The sequence below is a fragment of the Netta rufina genome (assembly GCF_964035555.1).
Source record: "Netta rufina genome assembly, chromosome: 5".
Classification (NCBI taxonomy): Eukaryota; Metazoa; Chordata; class Aves; order Anseriformes; family Anatidae; genus Netta; species Netta rufina.
This window is the reverse complement of record NC_140128.1, coordinates 47617536-47635777: the sequence shown is the minus strand read 5'-3', so window position 1 is coordinate 47635777 and position 18242 is coordinate 47617536. Positions and strand designations below refer to the sequence as shown.

Genomic DNA, 18242 nt, shown 5'->3' with positions numbered 1-18242 from the left:
CCTACACATGCGCACAAACAAAAAAACCCCTACTTTTCTCCTCTAACATGCTTCAAAACGTTGTTACGGCCATTGCATTCTTTGTCTCTGGTCCTTGAAATGCTTGTGGAAGTGCTACACTGCGCTGGGACCACCTGAACCTTAGAAGTAACCATAACTATCTGTGTCTACAGGGCTGGGGATTTAAAGAAACAGTATCCCCAGCATTACTGGCTACTGCTTTGGCTATCCAGGCCCGTTTTATTCTCATGGCTGTGCAAAATCTGTGGAATGAGAAATTTGTCTGCAAAAAATCTGAGGCGTCAGACGTGCCGTATCTAGTGGCTAACTACCACTGCTAGCTGACGTTACTTGTTGCCAAAAAGACCGAAGCAGTGCTGAGGGACCTGGTAAGTTAAGGACCCAGTGCTATGTCAGCCCACACTGTAATGATCCCTCGTCACTGGGGAGCAGCCAAAAGCTGCTTGCAGGGAAGCCCACCTAACCGAACACCAGTGCTGCGGCCAGCGGGTGGTTCACTTGCCATTGCTGGAAACAGAAATTTCTGTTCAGATGTGGGTGATTTAGGTTGGTTTCAGGTGTGTTTGTTTGTTTGTCTGCTTGTTTATTTTTTGTTTAATTTGTTTGTTTGTTCATTTGTTTCTTTTTTCATTTGTTTCTTTTTTCATTCCTTCAACTGCAGTCTCATTGCTTTCTGTTCTGCTTACTGATGTGTTTGGTGCACTGGTATGTAGTGTTGAAAACACATCAAGGATAGAGGTCTGCTTAATCATTTTATGTCACTTTGCTTGTTTACCCAACCTGCATCCTCGCAGCAGCGCTTGGCAGGCACCACTGTAGGTCATCCTTGCTTGTACTTCAGCAGTGCATCACCTCATAGAGGCTATCTCCGTGTTGATGCAGTCTGGGAATCTGGACCCGCATCTCACAGGATTTCCTCTGGGAACGGTGTTCAAGAAATGTACAGGAAGAGTAGTGCTGAGTGGTGAGGAGAGGAAAGCACTCTGGAATATCCTGTTGTACAATGCGCTGGAAATCAAGCTGGGAATCAATACAATCATGGCTAGGAAATCCACCCAGTGCAAGCAAATGGTCAGGGGAGGGTGATCAGCTCTTAGCTTACAACACCAGCGATAGCAAACTGTGTTATATGTCAGTTCCTGCGGTCCTCAAACTATGAGTTGTGAACACAAACCTTACAATCAGTGAAGTCTTCATGGAACTAAATTTTGCATGTATAGGTACACAAATAAAGGACAAAATCCTGAAGTCTTTGATGAAATTAACAGCTTGTATTCAGAAAAACTGAGGCAGGACTCAAGATATCCAGAAATAATTCTGTCTCAGTTTTAGAAATTCTGTTGGCAATACAATTTAGAAACTTCATAAAATAACTTAGTCCTCCATTATAGTTTCCCCCCCCAGATTGTGATCTTTACTTTTATGCAATGTTGGCTGCTGCTTTTCTTCCACCTTGCTTTTAAGAACAAAAATTCAGTTGATTCCTGGTTTTGCTGATTACTTGTATGTTTGACTTCAGCTGCCAAGTGGTAAATACTGATTTTGAGATAACTTCAGATGAAATTTTGCTGCATTACACCTGTGCAGCAGATAGCAGAGTCTGTGCAATGAATCCCAGAAAATAGTTCCAGAAAATAGTTCTTTATTTTAGTTCTTTTTTTTTTTTTTTCCCAGCCTCCGCAAACACCACAACAGTAGTAGAAGTACTGTCTTATATTGCAGTTAATTTACCAGCTATGTTAGATGTGATTTCAGAGCAATATAGCCATTGCAGCTGACGACTCCAGTTAGTTATGTTTATCCCAGCAACATTTTAGTTCCTGCTGGCTGGGCTACTAAAATAAGCTGCACTGGCAGGAGCTTGCCATTACCAGCAAAAGCTAGGTTTATGCTTGGGACCCTCGTGTGTTGGTGTTATTACCCTGGTAAAGCATCTCTCATATGGACGTATTTTAATAAAGGTACATAGGACAAACTAGCATGCGAGATATTCTCCTCCCACTGCACTCATGTACAGAAACACACTTGCTGGTAGCTTGTCAGCTGTATATAATTTTAGTGCTAAGCATACTCATTTTCTCAGAAGCTGCGAGCAAGTGTTACTACAATAACATCGTAAATGTGCATACATTATTTTATAAAGGAACTATTTCATAAAAGCTCTGCATTTGATAATAAAGTCAGTGTATTTCAGACCGTGAAGCAGAGATGCTGTAGATATTTTTGTTTCTCCTCACTTCTGACGAAGCTCCATTTCGGTGCGCCTTTTCTCACTGATTCACTTCTGTTTCTGTTGGATTTCTCCAGCTGGGGCAAATGAGAACTAGAGGGATAATTAAATGAAAGGTTGGGAAATGCCTTCTAAATCTGATTTCCATGTGTCTCAAGTGAATAAGCAAAAGATAGATCTCCTCTCAGGAAGCTGGAGTAAGCTTGGTCTCCATTGTGTATGCAGCTTGCATCCTTAGCTAGTGCTTGAAGTGGGAGAAGCCAGGGGACATGGGGCACGGAGGCAGGGTGAAGCAGGCAGATGGTTAGCTCTCCTACCTCTGCAGGGGGCAGTGACTTCGTGTGGAATTCAGATACAGCTGTTTTTCTGCCCCAGAACTGGGTATGGTACAAACAACAAAACCAGGTTGGTCTGCTGTGGTCAGAAATACCGAAGTGTTGATCCTGCAGGATCAGGGTCTGTATCAGACTACTCATTGGTATGCCATCAGTGAGGGTTTTGAGTGTCTGCTCCTGGAATGAGGGGACCCAGTTACAGCTGGGGCAGATGGAGGCATTAATGTGTATTTGAATGTCGTGTGGTGAACAACAAAAGGCAGTGCTGGGCAGTGCTGGTGGTGTGAAGGAAGGGTCCAAGGCTGCAGAATGGTAACTGGAGAAGGGCACTGGTAATGGGAATTGTGAAAGAGGAAACAAGCAAACACATATTGTATTCATGATTTAGTTTTTAATGGTGCCTGAAGGTGTTCAGCAGCTCCATGCAAGATTAAATCCATTGCCTCAGAGATAAAAACAACTTAGACGTGGCAACACTGATAGGGGAAGCCAGCACAGAGGCAGAATGGGAACAAATGAGATGGTCAGCGGATGATGTTACGACTCTGAGATGTCCCAGTACAAGAGGCTGATCACAGCAGTCACAGGGAACACAGGGCAGCAGCCCCATCCGCTTGTCTTTGTACATGTGCATCAGGGGCCTTTCAGGATTGGGTGGGTTTTGGGCATAGCTGCACATCCAGTTATAAATCCAAATGAACAATTAACAAACTGCAGCAGAACTTAGGTAAGAAACTTGCCTGTGATGTAGGGAGAATAAACACTGACAGGGATGCCAGTCAGTGAGGACGTAACAGTTGGAGATCGGGTTAGGAACAGGGCTTAAGGATGAGTGTAAGAAGTGCAGGTCTATCGAATGGTGAGATTGGTGGGGTCAGATGGCAACAGATAGAAACCTATAGCGAGGTCATGTGGCATGGTTGGAATACTAGCAAAGGAAGGTGGTCGCAGCTGAGATGGAGAACGGAGGTGGGTAGCTGAGCTTCGGAGCGTTGGTAAAGAGCCTGTGACCCTTGCTGTGCTCATTTTGCAACGTTTGCTTGTAGGGGGTTATCAGGGATTCCAATCTAGAGGAGGATAAGAGATGAAGGAGTGCAGGGAGATGGGTGGAAATCCTCATTAAATAAGATACCGAAACATCTGCGGTTGGTATTCTGAAAACTGAGTGGAAAGATTAGGCTGTTGTATATTAGCCCACAGGGCTAAAGTGCAGCTCTGCACTGTTGGTACTTCTCTTCAGCCTTTAGTGCTGCATATGCTTTGGTCCTGATGTACAAACAGTTTTCATCTTTCAGTGTTGCCAGTCTTTTGCAGAACGAGTTTGTGTTATTCCTAGCTCACAAATGGAGGCATCAACACCCAAGTAAATTTGGTGGCTTGCTTAAGACTCCGGGGAGTTACTCGATGGATGTGCTGATGCTGCTGGTTTCTAAGCCAGCCGTGTGGCTTGGAGAGGGCGGCAGGCCCTCTGAAGTTAGTTAACCATTCCATTAACAAGTCAGGGAAGCTGGGGGACACCCTCACCCCTAGAGGCAAGATACCAGAGTTGTCACTGGAGGAGCCAGCCAGCAGCTCCTTGCTGCTGAGTGCAGGGTGAGGGGGAGGCAGCAGGAGGCACCCATGCTGTGCCTCTGCCCGTAGCCCTGTGCCAGCCCCCCAGCCTGGGGTGCAGGATTCGTCCCCCTGCTCCCCGAGGCCTCTTGGTCCCCAGCTGCGGACCCCTGCACTGGCTTTGCTGTGTGCTCGTCAAATGCCTCATGTTGGTGCTTCGCTGCAATCCCGACTGTGTGTGCTGGGGAAGTTCCTCCCTGCCACGGGAAGGGGGTAAAACTGGCCTTGTTCTCCCAGTACTAACGGGGAATCTCTCCCCTAATTCTGAGCAGATCTGTGTACCTGAACAGGATACACACAGAGTAAGGCCCTACTCAAGGTGCAATATGCTCTATATACCACCCTGGGTCTCGCAAGGCTTCCCCCTTCTCACTTCAGGAGTACTTCTCATTAGCTAACTTCTCCAAATGCTAAGACACTTGACTTTTACAAGTGAAAATAGATGTGATAAATCTCCTCTCTGGCTGGCAAAGAGACGTGTTGATTCACAAAGAGAAACGTCTGAAGCGTTTGGAGTAAATTCAGGTGGGTGGAGTTATGACTTGCTAATTTAGTTTGGGTTTGGAACAAAATGGCCATGAGATAAGAACTGTGTAAACTCCAGGTCTGCTGACTGCTTGGTGCTGGAAGCAGCACGGTCACAGGGCAGGGCTGCCAGCGGTAACAGCGCAGATGCTGCCTGGCAGGTACTGTCTGCACCCTGAGATCCAGCTGCCGGCGTGTCTTCTTGAAAAATGCAAGAATGTGAAACAGCAGCTCGCTGGGTAGGGGAGGGAGAGCTATCGGCAAAAGGAGGTCTTAGCGAGTTATGACAGGAATTTTGTGTTTGAGAGAATAAGCGAAACACTTCTCGGCCCTGCACTTTGAGAACCAAGTTGTCGCTACTCTCCTGTCTAAAAATGAGAGTTCGGCAGATGTTGTAGAGATTAGAAAAGGTAACTGATGCCTCAGAAAATGGCTAAATACGGGCACAGAAATGTGGTACAGTGTAGTGGTGATCCTGCTTAAGCAGGATAATATTGACTGCGTGGGCCAGGAGAGAATTCCTGCAAGGTCTTGAGACAGCTGTCCTAACTTTTCTAAATAAAATTGCTAAAATACTTTGCTTCTTGGCTTAGGGATAACTTCTGTGTCCAGGACTCTACCAACATTCCTGTATTTCTAACAGGTATTAAGTTGCTTATAGATTCCTGCAGCAGACCTTTTCTATACTGAAGGCAAACTGATTTTGAAAGTATGCTAACGGTGTGAGCCTTGCTTACTCAGAGTAGAAAGTCCTTGACTGAGCCCCAGAACAATGTCTGGTGCTCGCTCTGAAGGCGGACAGCTGTGCCGTAACGCTGTGCATCACAGAAGCTGCCCGAGATCAAACACCGCACAGAGGAGGAGATCACATTTACCCGGAGCTGTCTAGACTGGGCAACTTCTTCCTCGTGTTTAAGTCGAGTTAGCTCACTCCGATCAATCTAACTCAGCTGGTGGTGAGGGGTTTATTTTTTTAATCAAGTCAATACCAGCTGTGTCAAGGGGCAAGCTGTGTCCCGTGTAGGGGCAGAAGAGGCACCGTTCCTCCTGACCGAAATCGGGCCCGATTCGGAAGGACCCTTCCTGAGGCGAGGGCTTCCCGCTGCTGTTGGACTCGTGCAGCCCCGCGGGGTCCCGCGGCTCTCACAGCCCCGTGCGGCCGCTGCCGGCCCGGCCCCACGGCGCCCACCCGGGGGTCCCTCCCGCGGGGGCTCTCCCCGCTGCCGGGGGTGCCGCCGCCCTCCCCCCCCCCACCCCCCCCGGCCCTGCCTCCCTCCCTCCCTCCTCCCTTCCGCGGCTCTCCCGCCCGGGCAGGCCCAGCCCACGTTTTCGCTCTCTCCCCTCCCTCCCCTGGTCATGTGTCGCCTTTTTTTGTTTGCGCTGGAAACAATTTCTCGCTCTCCGGCTCGCGCCCAGGCGGACCCGCTGCGGGGCGGCCCCGCGCCCGGGCCCCGATGCTGCCGGCGGCGCCCCCTGCGCCGGGACCCCCGCGGCACCCCCGGGGCTCGGGCTGAGGCGGCGGGGGGGGGGTGTGTGGGGGGCGCGGGGCCGCTGCCAGCCGCCGAGGGGCCGCGCCGAGGCCGCCCCCCGCCAGGTGAGTCCCGGACCCCGCCGCCAGCGGGGGTCGCGCACGGCACCGGCGGGGCCGGGAGGGGAGCGGGGAGGGTCCGGGTCCGGAGGGTCCGTGCCCGGCCGCAACTTGCCCGGGAGTTGCCGCGGGGGGCTCGGGGCCGGGAGGGGCGGGGGGGGGGGGTGAGGCCGAAGCCCGGCCGGGAGCGGAGCCTCGGGCCCTGCCCGGCCGCTGACATCTGGGCGGCAGCGGCGGGGTGCGCGCCGCCGGCCGCCCCCGCCCGCCCCGGGCACCGCCGGTCTCCTAGCAACCGCGCTGATTGGCAGCGCCGCTGGCCAATGGGCGCGCGGCCCCCTCCGCCGGCCCGGCTGCGCGGCGAGTACGGAGGGAGCGGGGCGGGGGGGCCGGCACCGCCCCCTTCCCCCCCCCCCCTAACTCGGCTGCGGCGGCCCCGCGCCCCCTGCCCGCTCCTCGCCCGGCCGCGGGTCCCCGGCCCTGTGTGGCCGCCGCGCCTTTGTCTGGCGGCGGGCAGGGGCCGAACCCCTCCCCGTGGCAGTGGCGCCCCCCTCACACTCTCCCCCCCCTCCCCGTGCCGGCCGCGCCGAGCCCCGGGAGCGCTCGGTGTGGTGAGGGCCCGGCGGGGCGGGCTGCGGAGCGCCCGGTGCCCGGGGAGCAGCCGCCGTCGCCATGGCAACAGCGCCACCAGCGCAGCGCCGCCGGCTCCCGGGGCGCAACTCGCGGAGGCGAAGTTGTGCCGGCGGCAGCGCCCCGCGCCCCGCGCCCTGCCCCGCCGCGGCCCCGCGCCCACGGGAGCTGTGAGCGCGTCCCCGGCGGTCCCCAGCACGGGGAACCTGCGCCCTGTGGTCATGCGGGAGCTGCCCGTGCTTCACGTGCGCTGCGAGCCCTCACCGGTTTTATTTTGCTTCTGCTCGCGTCTCCAGACCTGAACGCTGGCAGCTGTGCTGTGCGGGAAGCCGGGGCGGTCTGTGGCGGCTTCTGCAGAGCTGTTCCGCTGCTGCCTGAGCGCTCGCACAGCTGCCCTCACCCCCCATCCACCGCTTCCCTCACCCACCGGCCGAATCACCCAGCCCCCCGAGCCCCCCGGCTCGCCCCCATCCCCAGGGCCTGCTGAGGATGGCAGCGTGCCGCCCTCCCGGCTCTATTTTCTGCCATGTTTGAGAGACGGCCGGCTTGTGTTGGAGCTGTCTCTGTTTACATACATTTTTAAAGTGCTCTATTCCTCTGGCGCTTGTTTCCCTGTGTCTTGGCCCCGCTCCCAAAACTACTGTGCGTTGCTTGCCTCCTTCCCTGCTCTCGCCCGTTCCGTTTTGGGAGCTCTGCTGTAATTTTGGAGTTTGGTTTCAATGGTGACTGCAACTGGGTTGGATGCTCGTCTGCTTGAGCCTTCAGCCAGAGCGCCTTTAATCACAACGCTGCTGTATTGTCCTCAAAAGTGAAACAGCTGAACTTAATCTGAAGCAACTGCTGTAATAAGTCCCCCCTTCTTTTTATTTAAAAATTTTTTTTTTTAAGTTTACATGTCTATTAAATTGATACATTCAGAGTACTCACTGGTCTGATACACGTATTCATCATTAAAGGAATGTGCCTTTAGGATTTCCTGCACGGGGCTTCAAGTACACGCAGCACTGTGGCATATCAAGATTATCATCTTACTCCATTCACTGAAATTTCTTTCCTTTTCCTGACTTTGGATTATTTTACTCAGCGTTTGGGGATGCCTGTTTATGTGAGTCTGTCATTTTTAATACAGATCGCAAAAGGCCAAGTGACTGGTTGGGGAAAAGCTGTCAAAATGTTCTGCAGTATCTTTTCATGAGCTAACTTTTTTCTCTGTTTCTTTTTTTCCCTCGCTTTGGATTCGCTCTCCTAGGAGTCTCTGCCTAAATGGGTCCAGTCATGCCGCCCAGTAAGAAGCCAGAGGGCTCAGGAATTAGTGTGCCCAGCGGACTGAGCCAACGTTACCAAGATAGTGATTTATCAAAGGCACTTCACGATGACGAGGACCTAGATTTCTCTTTGCCTGCCATCAGATTAGATAAAGGGGCCATGGAAGATGAAGAACTAACAAATTTGAACTGGTTACACGAGAGCAAGAACTTGCTGAAAAGCTTTGGGGACTCGGTCTTAAGAAGCGTTAGCCCCGTTCAGGACATCGGTGACGACACGCCTCCGTCTCCTGCCCACTCTGACATGCCCTACGATGCCAAGCAGAACCCCAACTGCAAACCTCCGTACTCCTTTAGCTGCCTCATATTTATGGCCATCGAGGACTCGCCAACCAAAAGACTGCCTGTAAAGGATATATACAACTGGATCTTAGAACACTTTCCATATTTTGCAAACGCGCCCACTGGATGGAAAAATTCTGTGAGACATAATCTATCCTTGAATAAGTGTTTTAAGAAGGTGGACAAAGACAGAAGTCAGGTAAGTTCGGAACTGTGGAAACCTGTCTGGCTCTGATAAAATTCACCTGCTAGTGCTAAAATAAATTCATAATAGTAAAAAGCAGAATACGCAATGCTGTCCCTGGTAATGTAGTTCATTAAATTCAGAGAGCCAACATTTCTTTAGCATGGCTCATTCTGATTTTATTAAATTCATTGTCTAGACATCTGTAAGAAAGTACTCGGTGTGTGTGTTTTTTCTTTTTCCCCCCAGCTGGTGTCTTCATGCATAGTGGTTAAATATTGTTTTTAGTTACCATGCTGTGGTAATGGTTTCCAGCTATACTAGATGAATGTAATCATGTTATAAATAGGCTGCTTGCTGTTCTTGGCTTATACAAATGTATAGTGAAAGGGTATGCCTTATGTAAGAGTTCATCTCTTTTTTTACTGCTGGGTGTTGTAATCAGAAAAAAACTTTTTTTTTTTTTTTTAAACCAAGCAGAAGTAGTTCAGAATTTTGGTGAGGAAGCTTTATTCTGTTTCAGGCAGGTTGTAGAGAAACTCTTCAGACAGAGGAGATGGGTCTGGCATCGCAGGGGAAAGTTACCAAAAACGCGGTTGTTCTCTCTCTCTGGACGTTTGCAGCTTCTGGGAACAGTGCAGTGGCAGAATCTGGGGAACAGATTTTTTGCTTTCGGATCTCTGTAGCTGCTGTCTGGTTTCATTGCTGGATCCTCAACTGCATCTGCAGGAAGAGGCTGTGTGTGAGGGAATGGGGAAATGAGCCGAGCGGCGGAGGCAGTGCTTTGCATAACCTTCTATTGCATAAATCAGACTGGGAGCTGATCTCCTTTTCGGAAGGGGATGGCCTCCAGAAGCAGTGGTCTGGGTGAACCTTTGGCCAAGTATGAGTATTCCGATAAAAACCCCAGCTTGCAGGTTAATTTCACAGTCCTTCTCACGGGTTGGTGGAATAAGTAGCAGGTAAAATCACACTGCTGACTGTCTGTCTCTGCAGTTGGCTGACGGTCAGAAAGTGAACGCTTTCTTCTGGCAGAAATAATAGATGCACTCTGCTTTTGTATGCCGGTTAAGTAAATGCTGTGATTGTCTCGTCACTGGTTACCCTGAAGCTAGACTTCTGTTGGTGGTGCTGTTCTCCCTATTTTGGGTGCGATTTAACTTTAAATGCTGTGGAATAGAAGCTTTCTTCTTCTAGAGGGAGAATCTTACATTACCCTAAGCTAACAGCTTTCCATTTTAGATTAATTAACTTATTTTCTCAGTAGTTTTGCCATTTTAAATGATTGACTTTATTTATTTTTAATGTCGTTCCCTGGAATCCACTGTCCACATATTGAAGATGACACACTGTACGCTGGTATTTTTACAAATTAGTTGCTGTGAACAATTGTGCGTGAGATTAAAAAACTTGTGCCTGAACTGGATCTTGTTTCATGCAAACCAGCCTTAAATTCTTGTGTGGAAGTGAGACTGTAATAGTAAGTGCCACACCAGGTTTTTATGACCCTGCCCCAGACCATAAGAAGCCTTAACACAGTACTCTTAAAAAAAAAAAACAAATGCTGTAACTGGCCAGGCGAATGTTTGGCATTGCCGTTTGTTCTATCCCTCTTCCTCTGTTTACAAGCTGACTGTTTAGATTACAGCTTCCTTCCTATGAGGAACTCGTCTTCATGTATATCTGTCAAATATCCGGCAGCCTTCCGAGATGATGTGAACAATACCACGAAGCACTTCTCCACAGGGAAGTGGAGGAGCACAATGCGTGACTCGTCACCTACGTCGTGAATCCACGATTAGATCCGTGGTTACCTAGCGAGACGGTGAGGTGTGGTGGCAGTCCTTGCCTATAGCGGTAACTAGGTGGGGTTTGTGCTTCCCTGGGAAAGCCCAGGTTATGAGAGAGAATTTCTTCCATCTTTTTGTGCTCCTGAGCCCTTAATAACTAGCCGGTCACCCTGCTGGTTGCCAGCATTAAGGTAATTGAGACGAAAATCTGAAAGTTTAAAAGCACAGACTCGGGCTGTTTAAACACCCTGCTGCTTTTATCTCGTGTCCTGGCTGAGGGATGGCCGGCTGAGACCCGGGCGCAGAGCTGGCGCTCAGTCAGGATTGCTGAATCAGGTGCCTGACAGCTAATTGTGGACTTGGAAAGCAGCAAACTTCAACTGCTGGCGTTGAAATATGTTCATGTGCGTGCCTGCAGCCTCAGGGTTGATTCGGGTGCTTCACAGCAAGTGTCTCCTGCGCTCAGAAGGCGGCCTGTGAATCAGAGTGGGGTCCCTGGGACCTGGGGGGAAGGGGTCTCTGTTACAAGGAACCATTTCATGCCGCTTCTCCCAGTTTGCAGCCAGGTTCTGCAGGCTGCAAGCTCGGAGTCTGTCTGTCCTTCTGCTTTTATGTGGGGGTAAAGAGCATTTAGCACACGGCGTGCTCTGAAACGCCAACAAGCGAGGCTCTGAAACGTGCAGGATGGGGGGAAGGAGTTAATCGGTGCTGGGAATTGCAGGCATTTGCTAGTTGATGTGCGTTGACACATTGTGAAAAGCTAGAAGCTTTTCCTCTCAGAGTTGTGCTTTCCAGTGTTTGTTTGTAGAGCCTTTCAGTAATCGTTTTTCTAAAAAAAGTTCTGCTGAACACTTAATTCTTTCTCGATTTCCCTCCGCCTGGTAGTTTCCTCAGCATTGGGCTCCCCTAATTTATATTCATGGGGCTAAATATGTATTTAATACGCGCAGCTCTTCCTGCATGCCTACAAATTCTTGCTTTTCCTGGCCTGAGATCCCTGTCAGGGAAAGAAGGGCTCGCAGGCCACATCGCTCCGCCTGCCTCTTCAGGTGCTCTTGGGCCCGATGCTGGGAAACGAGGTCCCCCCTGGGTCTGTGGGACGTCCCCCAGGTTTATGGGGACACCACCAACACCACCGTCCCCTTCAGCTGTGGAGCCGTGGGGCTCCCCTGGCAGGGCGGCTGCACGCAGAGCTTGGCCACGAGGCTGACCTCGGGATGAAGAAGGGCTGGAGAGGGGAAAATGCTGAGCCTGGCCTGCGCACACCTCTTTGCCTTGAGCTCAGGGTCTAGTAGCAGCCGGCCAGAGAGTAAAGCATCACACGACGGGGAGCAGAAGCGGGGTTCCCTTTTGTGTGTCCTGCCGGACCCGTGAGCCCCGCCATTCAGATTAATCCCTTTGTGAGCGCAGGCATCTGAATGTCCTCTAGCGTACGTCCCATTTAGCACAACCCGCTAGCCCATGACTTCCCCGACTTCCCTACCATCTGGTCCTTGGCTATGGAGAGGAATTTTTCTTGTATATGTGTCTCCACAGCAACGAGTTTGCAGTTGATATGGAAAGTAAGCAGTTGCCCTAGCAACAGAGTTACTGATGTGGCAGCTCCTCTGCTCGCAGGGAAAGGGCTCCGCTAGTTCAGACGCATTATGTAGGTTTGCTGTAATTATAGCTGCGCCCACTAGTGCTGCTGGAGCTGAGGGTCTGCTGAAACATTTTGTTAAAGCCCCATTTTTATTTATTTTCCCCCTTGAAGGTTTGTGTTACCCGCGTAGGGATTCCAGCTTTGAACAAAGGCGGGGAGGGGTGTGTTTTCAGGGCATGGATTCGTCTGTGCCTTCCGTGAACGCAACTTTCTCAATCGTTACTGTGAAAGGAGGGGAAAGGAGATCGTTGGCTTCTCTGCGTTCTGTTTTGGCACAGCAGCGCCCAGTTGCAGCAGCTGAGGCTCTCGCCCTGTGCTCCTTGCACCCCTCCTTGCAGCGGGCTCCTCGCTGTGTGCGCCCTGTGCTGCCTGGGGCAGGGAAACACGCGTGTGCCCCCAGCCACGTGCACGCTGAAGAAATTCAAGACTCTTAAAGGTTTGTTTGGCACTCGTGCTGAGGGACGTCTCAATAAAAATGTAACGAGGGTAAGGGATATGTTTATGGGGATGGGAGAAGAAAATTCTCCTCGCTTGATGTAGGAGTTATTCTTAGAAGTCCGTGGACCATAACTGGGTCATGGAGATCCAGCCAGGCTCCTCCTCCGTCTGGAGCAGGCTCTGAGGTCTGAGGGCTCCCGGGTGGTTGTAGGGCTCCAAGGGAGCCGGCCTCCAAGTTGTCCTCAGCTCACGCACACCTTTCCTGCACGCCGTGCCACACCATGGTGGGGGACTTCCCAGTAAGGAGTTCTTTCTGTGTGCATCTCTCCTCCGAGGTGATAACACCGGGCTTTTGACAGGTAAAGCCCTGCAGAAAGATAAGAGCCAGCTGGAGCCAGAGCAGAGGGAGCCTGGTTATTCTTCATTGAGATCTCCTAATCCAATCTGCATATACACAATGGTGATGGTCGCCTCCCTCCTCTTATCCTCCTCTTCTAACCATATTCAGGAAGATCTGCTGGAGTGCTGCGTGGCACGCTGGGGATAGAAACAACCTCCTCCACTTCTGATATTGTTGTCACCTGCACTAACCCAAATAGCCAAATGGCAGGATTTCACTGGGTTTGTAACATCTGGTGGAGCTAAAGTGTTAAAGAAAATGCTCAGACTCATGTCAAGGACTTCAGATGATGTTGGCTCTGTTAGTAAAATAATGTCCCAAATAAACTGATCCAGCTGTTAATTTCCCAAATTGTTAAAAGGAAATGTGTTTTTCTAAGCTGGAATCTGTCTTGTTGAACTTGAAATCCATTTTCTTTTGCTTCAGTCTGTCATATTAAAAAGCTATCTAGCTTCTCAGAAATGCTCTCCTCAAATCGTTTTTAAAGAAATGAGGGTCATTTCCTTCCGGAGAAGTCACAGCAGTCCCCAGAACTTTCCCCTAATACGGGATTTCCAGATATCAGACAATTTGTGGAGAGCTTTCTTAACTCTTTCAGTTTTGGTTTTGAAGTGCAAAACCAAGAAATTATACAGGACATACTAAATACTAGATTTCCTAAGCTCTGCATGGAAATAATACTCTTCCATTTGACTGGCTTCCAGCTGGTTGACTTGACGCCGTAGCTCACTCTTCGCAGCAGTGACGGGGTGTCTGAGCAGGTTTGGGGCTGTGCAGTGCGCCATCAGCTCTCCTCCCAGTGATGTGAAGAGCTGGCAGGACCAGAGAGTCCTCTGAGCCTGGATCTCAGCCGGTTTCCGTACCCTGCTCGCAGGGAAGAGCTCTGTGATGGCTAGCCACGTCGGTGGGCTCTGACCTCCCAGAGCAGACTGGTTGCCTCGGATAAATAAACTGAAGTAACTGGCCGCGTGTGTGCTGCTCACCCTTCGCTAACATGACACGAAGCGTGGTCAGCAGCGCTGCCACTGCTCGCCACGGCCGCTCCTGCCCTGCTGGTGGCTGCTCGCTCCAGCACCTTGCTGACACGCACACTTTGCGTTCCAGTGGCAAACCGTGGATCTGCTCTCAGATTTGATCCAGCTGGATTTTTCTCCCCACTCTCTTTCAATTCTTGAGTTGCTTTTCAGCCCGATTCCCTGGCTCAGGCCACAGCACAGGCCAGCAGACAGCCCACAGGTGACAGGATGGATGGGGAATGCCCTCAGCTGGGTTGCCCAAGAGGCAGTGCCAGAGGGGAGAGACTGTTGGAGGCTGGAGCACCAGACACAACCCCCAGGCACAGGCGAGAAGTTCAGGAGAGAAGTTCAAATGCAGTTGGAGGCTTTCTTCTGCTGAAGAAGTTGGCTTCTGGTTTTCTCCCAGAGCAAGACTGGGCTCTTTGTTGCTCAAATGGCCCGTGTTCAGCAGCTCCTCGGGGTGCTTTAAGGCTGGTTAACCTGATCAAAGCCTGGGCTGCCAGCACCAGGCGCGGCCCCTCCCTGGCCTGGCCACCCTTCCTTTGCTTGATTTAATTCCCTTTGGGGGATTAAACGGCCCCAGGGCTGCCTTGCAACCCCCTCTCCAGCTCTTAGCAGCATGTGTCCCTGTACGGCGAGCTGGATGAAAACTTTATTTTCAGTTGGGTTATTTTCAGTGGGCTAATTCAGTTGCATTCATTTTCAGCTCCCTGCTTAGCTCATGGCCATCGTGATCAGGTGGGTGCCAGCGGCAGCACGGCTCTTGGGCTGAAAATGGTCCTAAGAAAACTGCAGAGGGGAGTGTGGGCACACACACGTGTGTTTCCTCACCTGTGTAAGGTTTGCTTGTTTATTTTGTCCAAGGGCCTTATAGAAACAGCAGAGGTGGCTCTGAGGGGAGCTGTGCTAGGGATGCTCTGAGGAGCAGCTAGGAAAGGGGATGGCTAAGGAGAGACACTGTACATGTTGCTAATGAAGGCTGCACCACGGGGAATTAGAGGGGACCTGTGGATCTGGGGGCTGTGCTCGTCCTGCCCAGCATTCGCTGCTTTTGTCTCGTGCTTCAGTTCTTCACCAACACATCAAAGCATCCGTTTTAATTACAAAACTCGTGTCCTTTAGACTTCCTCCTTCCTTTCCTCAGGGGGAAGCAAAGCCTTTCACATTGGCTGGAGCAGAGCAGCGAGTCGTGCTGCGTGCCATGGCTTCCTGGGCAAGGACCTCTTGGCAAAGCGCTCAGAGGCCCGGCCGTGATGGAGCGGCAGTTGCAGAGACTCCTCTGGCAGCCTGGGGTAGGCTTTGAGCTGCCGAAGGACCTGCCTCCCCTCCCGGGATGGTGGCAAGTTGCTGCGGCAGCTTCCCATTCCTCCTCATGGTGCTCAGACATCCAGCCTGCCGGGATGTGCGAGGCGGCCTCTGGCTGCTTGTACCTGCGCCTCCTGAATCATTTTCTGCTTTCTTGTTGCTGTGTCTTCCTGATAAATTCAGTTAAACAAATGGGCCAGGGTAACACAGGCTGAAATCCTTATGAAGAAGAAGCCCAGCGTGACTATTTTTAATTTTTTTTGGTATTTGTGTGTTGATGGGTGGTGGCTTCGTGTTTAGCAGTAAGTGACTTGTGTCATTCTGAGACTGGGCAGAGCACTGCTAGATAAGGCTGTCATGCAAACACCGCCTGTAGCTCTAACGAGGCAACTCATTATGATGCAGCTGGACTTGTGGACACAGATTTCCTTAAAGAAAAAAACATACAGCTACCTCTGGTTAGGTACTGCTCAGTAAGCACCTGGGGAAAGGCTGTTGCATGCTTGTGTATTTTTTTAAGCTCAGGAAGACTTCCCTCTACAAGTATTTTCTCTTATTTGATTCATCATATGGTATTTTGAACCAGTGAAAGTCTCCTGTTTTCTGTGTAAAGAAGGTAGTGAAGAAAGTTTGCTTTAATGAAGCATGTATAGATCTTGTTTGTTGGTATGTGGAGTTCAAGCCAGTTTGTTATAAAGAAGAAATTTGCTAAGAACCATGAGACTTTGCTTTTCTTCGTCAGTGGCAACTGGTTTGCCATGACTCAGCCCTTCACTTTTAGTTCTCAAGTAAAAAACAATGGTTAATTTTGCCTTGCTAACACCTGCCACTCGATTTAATTCCCAGTAAGTTTCAGCCCCTTGCCCAGCTGTTCCTGCTTCCTCTCGTGCCTCAGAGCTCACCAAACATGGGCTGGATACCTGCTCAGTTTCAGGGACTGGAAATTATTACAGGTAGGAGAGGGGGTGCCAGAATCGATCACCTGTCAGTGCTTAATTGACAAGCAGCAAAAATGAAAAAACAACAAACAGGCAGTCTGTCCAGGCGCACTTAGGAGTCCCTGTCCTTGAAGCTTGCATTATGGAATCTTTGAAGGTTAAATAGATCCTGTGTCTGCTTCAATGTTTGTAACAGTTTATGCCTTAGTTTTTCTGATTTAACTTTGTATATTTTCTCTGCACTGGAGGAATTTGGGCACGGAGGGAATAGTGTGCATCTTAAATCATGGAGAGAGAGGCTGCGCTGCCCTAGCAGCGCTCTTGGTGCTGGAGAGGGGTCTGCAACCTGCTGCTGGGACGCTCTGAGTCCAGCAGAGGCTGCCTGGCCTCGGGGCCGAGGCCAAGGAGCACCTTCCTTGGCTGTGCCGCTGGGAGCAAGAGGCTCCCGAGACGTTTTCCGTTGGAGCAAAACCAGTGTCCGTGCTCCTCGCTGCAGTATCGGGACATCTAGTAGAGATCATTGCAATGGCAATAGAAATGTGGCCGTCTTTGCTGGAGAATAAACATTTTGTAAGTCTGGACATGGGCAGGATCTATATGTACTGATAGGCAGCTCAGCTTGCTTCCCCAAGCCCTAAATTTCCTGTGGCTCAAGTGGTCTCAGGCTCAGCAGTGACCGAGGTCACGTAAGGTGCAGACGGGCAGGGAGGAAGAAGCGGGGTGACTACTTTAGCATTAGGGTTTTTTCCTCCTGAATTTTTGGTAGGTCACTCATTAGCCCCTTTTACCCTGGAATATTACTTGTTTTCCTTCTGCTCTCACACTAGACTGGACTCGTGACTTCAGAGGAGCTGCTTTGGATTTACTCTTGGGTACAGCAGAATGGGGATGGGGGGCTGTGGAAAGTAGCAGTTGTAACCATAAATTATGTCTGTGGCTCTTACTCGGTTATCCATAAGTCATTTTGGAGATAGTACATTTTAATTTGTTAGTTATGTTCTTCAAACTCCATGCTGGGTGTTATGGAAACTTTGCCCTGGGAACTGCTGTAGGAATTTGTGAGAGGACTCATTCCGAGGATCTCAAATGCGAGCGGGTTTTTCCTTCCTACAGTAGAAAAGAGCCCAAACTGCTGTCCTCCACCAGTGACTTAAGGTACCAAAACACTACCTCCAGCACGCTGAATTGCTGTGTTCTGTTGTAGCAGTGAACGGTAGCAATTTGCCACTAGCTGAGTACTGCCAGGGTGCTGAAACACCGGTGTAACTTGCAGAGAGACAGATGCCTGTTGGTAAGCGGAGGAGTGAACGGGCACCTGGACAGGGAAGTCTGAGTAGTGGGGAGCACTGTCTGTAGCAGTGCCCGGGGCAGGAACTTGTTTGTGGGACTTTGCATAAGAGCATCGAGTCGATGCTACCAGTAGAATTCACACTCATTCAAACTATCAGCAGAAAATTAGGCTCTGCTCCAGAGCTGTATTTATGAGATCCCAAGGCTGCCTACTGTGGGAGGGTACTCACTGGGATGAGGCAGCTATTGTAAATGGATCTCTGATTTTATAGTGGGAAGAAAATGCCTACAGGGTAACACTCAGGGGATGAGGGGTTAATGCAGAACTGGGGTTAGTACTGACACACCTTATCTCAAGCTTTCATTTCCATATTTCCTACTCTTTTCCTCACCCTTTTATTTGAAGGGTGGAGAGTGGGAACACACCTATCAGAAGGTTATGTGGTTCTGTTTAAATTGGGGAAAAAAAGAGTTTTTGAAATGCTTTTAGGTTAGGAGGAAGGGGATGAACATCTTTGACTAGATTATTACTAGACTATATCCCTCTAGATTATTACTAGACTATAGTCACGTATAAGCTTAAGGGAAGATGGTGATAGGAGCCTGAGGTGGTTCCACCCTTCTTGAGGTACTTAGCAGAGGAGGACTGTAAATGATACATTGCTTTCCCGCACAGCCTGGGCAGGTACCGGGAG

General features: G+C 50.4%; 1 protein-coding gene across 5 annotated transcripts in view; it reads left to right on the top strand.

The window, feature by feature from the left end:
• FOXN3 (forkhead box N3) overlaps positions 1-18242 on the top strand; it is a 197838-nt gene that overhangs the window by 60731 nt on the left and 118865 nt on the right. For 4 of the 5 annotated variants that reach the window (XR_014618471.1, XM_084287544.1, XM_084287543.1 and 1 more), the window contains exons 1-2: positions 6107-6316; positions 8187-8743. Coding sequence is in view for 4 of the 5 variants with exons in the window: in XM_084287544.1 (XP_084143670.1) it covers positions 8201-8743 (543 nt within the window). In the remaining variant the exon portion in view is untranslated. Of the gene's footprint in view, positions 1-6106; positions 6317-8186; positions 8744-18242 lie in introns of those variants that run through there. The other variant, XM_084287542.1, reaches the window with a different exon arrangement.